Source organism: Trichinella spiralis, assembly GCF_000181795.1.
Source record: "Trichinella spiralis strain ISS 195 chromosome Unknown Scfld2, whole genome shotgun sequence".
Lineage (NCBI taxonomy): Eukaryota > Metazoa > Nematoda > Enoplea > Trichinellida > Trichinellidae > Trichinella > Trichinella spiralis.
In genome coordinates, this window is record NW_003526941.1 from 3,268,778 (window position 1) to 3,273,883 (window position 5,106).

At 33.2% G+C, this 5,106-nt stretch overlaps 2 protein-coding genes across 2 annotated transcripts; both read left to right on the forward strand.

The window, feature by feature from the left end:
* The first annotated feature begins 550 nt into the window (after positions 1-550).
* Positions 551-3,274, forward strand: Tsp_03213 (hypothetical protein). The gene is made up of 4 exons (XM_003379507.1): positions 551-726; positions 2,452-2,508; positions 2,906-2,991; positions 3,177-3,274. Exons 1-4 carry the CDS (start codon positions 551-553, stop codon positions 3,272-3,274), a joined length of 417 nt encoding a protein of 138 aa, XP_003379555.1.
* Positions 3,275-3,874: 600 nt separating this feature from the next.
* On the forward strand, positions 3,875-4,234 carry Tsp_03214 (calcium/calmodulin-dependent protein kinase type 1). Its single transcript, XM_003379508.1, has 3 exons — positions 3,875-3,957; positions 4,007-4,098; positions 4,152-4,234. The coding sequence occupies exons 1-3, from the start codon at positions 3,875-3,877 to the stop codon at positions 4,232-4,234; spliced, it is 258 nt and encodes an 85-aa protein (XP_003379556.1).
* Positions 4,235-5,106: the final 872 nt, after the last annotated feature.

The window sequence follows — 5,106 nt, forward strand, 5'->3', positions numbered from 1 at the left end:
TTTGGAGAGTTTTACGGCTTATAAGCTCCTACGTGTCGAATAAATGGCCTTCTAAAGTTGCCATGTGCGTATGTATCTTAATAAGTAGAAAAGTTTCATCTGTCTTTCTTTAACTGCTCTGACCGTTTTCTTTAAAAGAACAAATTCACCATATGAAACATTTTTATTGTAGTAGTCTATTATTTTAAATGTCATGGAGTGTTTCAATATTTTATCCTTCCAGTTTTGCTTGATTATAATCTTGTTTTGATTATTTTGATCATGATTGTTTCAGAATTCTAATGTAAATAATAAATGATATTGTTTAGAAATGGAATACAATCTCATAAACTAACATTTCATGTTGCTATTCATCCGGTTGTAGCATTAGTAAATTTCGATACCTCGATACGATAAGAACAACAATTTTCATCATTTAGTATTGTATTTCCATTTGTGTGTGTGATTAATCTCCTCCGGGGTAAACGTTAGTACAGTCCACCAAAGGCAATGTCACATTATTCTATTACCTTGAGCTAGAAATTGATCGATATTTCAGAATGTCATCGTAATGGCCGTATCGTTCATTTTGATAAAGATTATTAGTCCAGAAAGGTGCTCAAGTCTCGTATTCAGCATCAACTATAAATGGCAAATTGTATTTATCGCTAATCAGTTTGTCAGTGTGATGAAAATGTTTAGGAAGCCTGTCTCCGTCAGCGCTTCAGCATTCTCTATAACTAAAAAGTAAGTTATTGTTTAATAACTGTGATCATGTTGTTTGTATCAATTATCAAACAATTTGTTACTCACAAAGTGCATTTCATTTCTCTTGATGTAACTTCAAAGGCAGCACACAGACTAGTTGGTATAGAAAGAACTATTCATACAAATTTTCTCTTCACTATTCAATGTATAATGAATAGAATGTTGTGAGCTCACTTGCTTTGTAACTTTTTGGAACTTCACATTGCTATTCACGTTAGTTGCAATGGTTTATCGCGCAATAAATTTGATACAATGAGTCCTTGTATAGATGCAGATTTTATGTTTCAGAAGTAACTAAGTAATGTGTTATGCATATTTATCCAACTTCCAAGGCTTTTCAGTATTCACCATACACGGTACTTCATACGCTATTGTAATGGCAATAAAATAATTAAAATGGGAAATTTTCATTTACGTTCTTTCCCTTAAAAATACTTCTTAACAGTTAATATTCTATATGGCAATATAATGTATTACGCATTTTATTCAGTTTCTTGAGTTTCTTCTTTTGTTTCGCAGCTTCTGAAAAAAGTTACATTATGCTAGGCTCACATCCTCACTTTTGCTCACTATAGTTTTTGCATTTAATTATATGAGTGCAAGCAAACTACCCTTCGTCATAGCAGTAAAACTAATAAGGTTTTTGAAATAGGTTTATGCCATAGGGTTATTACTGACTGAAATTAATGTTGTTCTATAAAGGACAAATTTGCGTACAATCACAACCTTCTATAATTTCGCCTTACGGTCATATAATTTATTCTTATTTAGTGTATGACGAATTTTCTTGGTCAGTTATTAACTGAGTCGCCGTAAAAGAACGTCCTGAAATACAATTTCACTCTTGAGTAATTATGTATGAGGAAGAGGTAAGTTATTGAGCAACGCCTTTTGATATTGCATGACTACCATTGCATGAATTATCAAATATACTGAATACCAACTAATTGGTTTTTCCCCTCTAATTATACTAACATGAAAATGTTCTTAGTCATATATTACTTTTGGTTTTTATAGATGCTGCTGACAAACAAGTACGTATTTCAGTTCTCCACTGAAGCAATTGACTACATTATTATATTTTAGTTCCAGAATTCACATGATTTGAATACTGCATACACGTGTGATCGGTATCAAGAAATATAATTCCCAGTGAATGTTGGATTTGATATTTTATATGAAAATGGACCAATACAGCTATTACTGGAACATCGTTCTTGGAAAACCTCAAAAGATAGACGATCACCATATCCACATACCCAAATTCAAATGCACATAGAAAACATGTAAGCAATACAATGTTATTTTTACAATCAATTTTCTGTATTATATCCTGTACGTAAATAATACCAGATAAATGTGAAATAGCCATATTATAAAAAGTAATTGAAGACGAATGACAGTGCATCTGATGATTTTAATATTCGCGCAATATTTTAAATTCCAAAATATGAATGTTTTTTCAGTATTCCGGATCGTCTCACTTTGACAGATAAATGAAGACAACATGTAAGTTGTTTCACTCGTATTAAAATTTACATTAATATATAACTTTCGAGGTAAGAAAACAACAGAGTATTCTCCACCGAAAATGCAAAACGGAATGCACATTTTCCATTAACTGAATGCATCAAGTAGTTTCATTTTCAAATACTATATACGTACTCTAGTTCTTTAATTCTTAATCTGTAAGTATTTTTCCAGTGTTGATGTGTTGAAAACGATAGCAGGGTGCAATATTGGAAAGAATAAAGACAACACGTAAGTATAAAATCAAAATCCTCTCGTTCTGAAGTTTCGAAGTATAACATGAAACATAATATTCATGGAAATGCTACAAGACAGGAATTCCATCGCTGAAAATGAATAACAGTACGTATATTTTACATTAATTTGCTTTTACTTAATACTTAATAGTTTTCATTCTTCATGTTTATCCTTACTTAGAAGATATCGATGTATTCGATATGTCTGACTGACAGTTGTGAACAGGGGAAAAAGGACAACATGTATGGAAATCAAGAATTATGCTCACTAGTATCATTCTGAAATTTGAAAATTTAGAAAAATACATGCAACATGAAAAATTATCCTCATGTGCACCGCTGAAATGTAATTACGGTATGCATATTTAATTTTAACTGAGTTCATAATTTAGTTTTATTTTAGAAATACTTGAATGGCAGCATTTTTCATTCATTTATCCAGTCGTTCAATTATCTTTATACGCACACCATTTAACAGGTAAGTTAATGCACTTTTTGTATGGGTAAACATAATTCACAATCAGATGCACTGTCATTCGTTTTCAATTAGTTTTTATAATATGGCTATTTCACACAAATAATAAGACAATATATTCTGATATCGTGTATGTGTCAATTATAAAGAGAGGAAATTAATTTACCTGAAATCCTTGGAATTTCCAGCAAAGCGACAAAGCTGCGTTTGGCATTTTCTTTTACCTGACGCTGCTGGCATCTGGCTGGAGACTCCTAATCCATCAAATAAAATGGTTTCCAAATGAATGGCTCGTTATCATCATTGTAACTTCGAAAACAAGCAGAAACTGTATAAGCCATTGTGTTAACTCAAGTAATGCAATTTTTACGAATGATTATCATGGTTTCATCAATATGTAAGTAAGAAATTAAGTATTAAATTTGATTCCGTTTATTTTAGAGGCACATGTTTTCACTGATAATACCAATCCACTGAAAATAAAAAAAGACTGCGGTAATGGACTGTGAGCAAGAATAACTCTGACTGTCATCAAACGTAAGTAATTTTAAGCACTAAATTTGATTTTGCACACGTCTAACTTTCAGGCATCTTGTATCACGTCTTAAAGAGGAAGAAGGATAAAAATCTGGCTGCAATGGAATAACAAGTGTGATTTTTCATGAGTGGTGATCGCGTTTACCTTCGTAAGTAGGTAAGTGACAGTAAACAGCTAAATTTAATTCCCTTTATTCTACAGGTACATGTTTTCACTGACAATACCAATCCATTGAAAATAAACAGAGCAGAATTGGACTGATCCTGGCAAAGTATAAGAATAAATTAAGAGTAAGTAATTTTAAACACTAAATTTGATTTTGCTCGTCTCTTTCAGGTATCTTGTATCATGTCTGAAAGGAAGAAAATGAGAATCTGGCTGAAATGGTATTTAAATGACTTTTTTAAAGTCCTACACGTTTTCCTTCATAAGTAGGTAAGTCACAGTAATCTACTAAATTTGATTCAGTTTCTTTTACAGGCGTCACTGTTCATCGACAGAATCCATCCAATGCAAGGAGAAGAAACAAGACGGGAATGAAGAAAGTCTGAATTTTCACTCTGTCACTCAAAGTAAGTAATATAAATTAAATTATAAATCACCTCTGCTCATTTCTATTTTTCAGGCGCAGTGAACATCATAAAGGCCTCTGAAGAAACTGCCAATCGATTCACAAGGAGATATCACCACTGTCAAGATACGCGGTAAGTTCCAGCTATTACTAAAGTGTACATCTAAGATTCAAGAATAAACTTTATCAGGAGACTACCCGTCACTGGAAGAATAAAATATCAAACGATCAAGGAAGAGAGTAGAAGATAAGGAAGATTTAACATGGCGAAGGTAAGAGTAACAGAAAGAAACAAGCATGAGGAAGATCAGAAACATCAAATCGAATCGAAGATCGGAAGGAGTAACATCAGAAAATTCCATGCCCTATCTTATCTAAAGCTACACTCTTCGGTAGGGATACGCCCCCATAATACCCTCAGGCTACGCCTTACGCTATGCCTTAAGCTACGCCTTAAACAACATTTAAAATTCTTCTGACTTTTTGATAAATTTGCCCTCAGGCTACGCCCTAGGCTACGCTTCAGGCAATTTTAAAAAAATTTTTACCCCTCAGGCTATGCCTCAAGCTATTTCTAAAAAAACATGTGTCTTCAGGCTATGCTTCAGGCAAATTTAAAAAAATATTTACCCTCAGGCTATGCTCGGGGGTACGCCTCCGGCAAAATTTTCGTAAATCGCAAAAGTATTTCAAGATTTTCAAAAAATTAGCCCAAGGCTACGCCTTAAGCTACGCTTCAGGCAATTTAAAAAAAATTTTACCCCTCAGGCTATGCCTCAGGATATTTCTAAAAAAACATGTGCCTTCAGCTATGCTTCAAGCAATTTAAAAAATAATTTACCCTCACGCTACGCTTGGGGCTACCCCTCCGGCCGAAATTTCTAAAAGTTCTTTCGATTTTGTTTTGTTACATCCCAGAATAACGCCTGAAGGTTGACTCTAGGAAACGCCAAAACACAATTCTGAGATTGCCTAGCATTTTTAAAAATATACAGTTTGCAAAATCCCA

Coding starts and splice junctions, on each gene's coding strand:
- Tsp_03214 (XM_003379508.1), top strand. CDS start 3,875: ATGTCTGAAAGGAAGAAAATGAGAATCTGGCTGAAATGGTATTTAAAT. Junction 3,958..4,006: donor CTACACGTTTTCCTTCATAA/GTAGGTAAGTCA, acceptor TTTCTTTTACAG/GCGTCACTGTTCATCGACAG. Junction 4,099..4,151: donor TTTTCACTCTGTCACTCAAA/GTAAGTAATATA, acceptor TCTATTTTTCAG/GCGCAGTGAACATCATAAAG.
- Tsp_03213 (XM_003379507.1), top strand. CDS start 551: ATGGCCGTATCGTTCATTTTGATAAAGATTATTAGTCCAGAAAGGTGC. Junction 727..2,451: donor GCATTCTCTATAACTAAAAA/GTAAGTTATTGT, acceptor GTATTTTTCCAG/TGTTGATGTGTTGAAAACGA. Junction 2,992..3,176: donor ATACGCACACCATTTAACAG/GTAAGTTAATGC, acceptor TGGAATTTCCAG/CAAAGCGACAAAGCTGCGTT.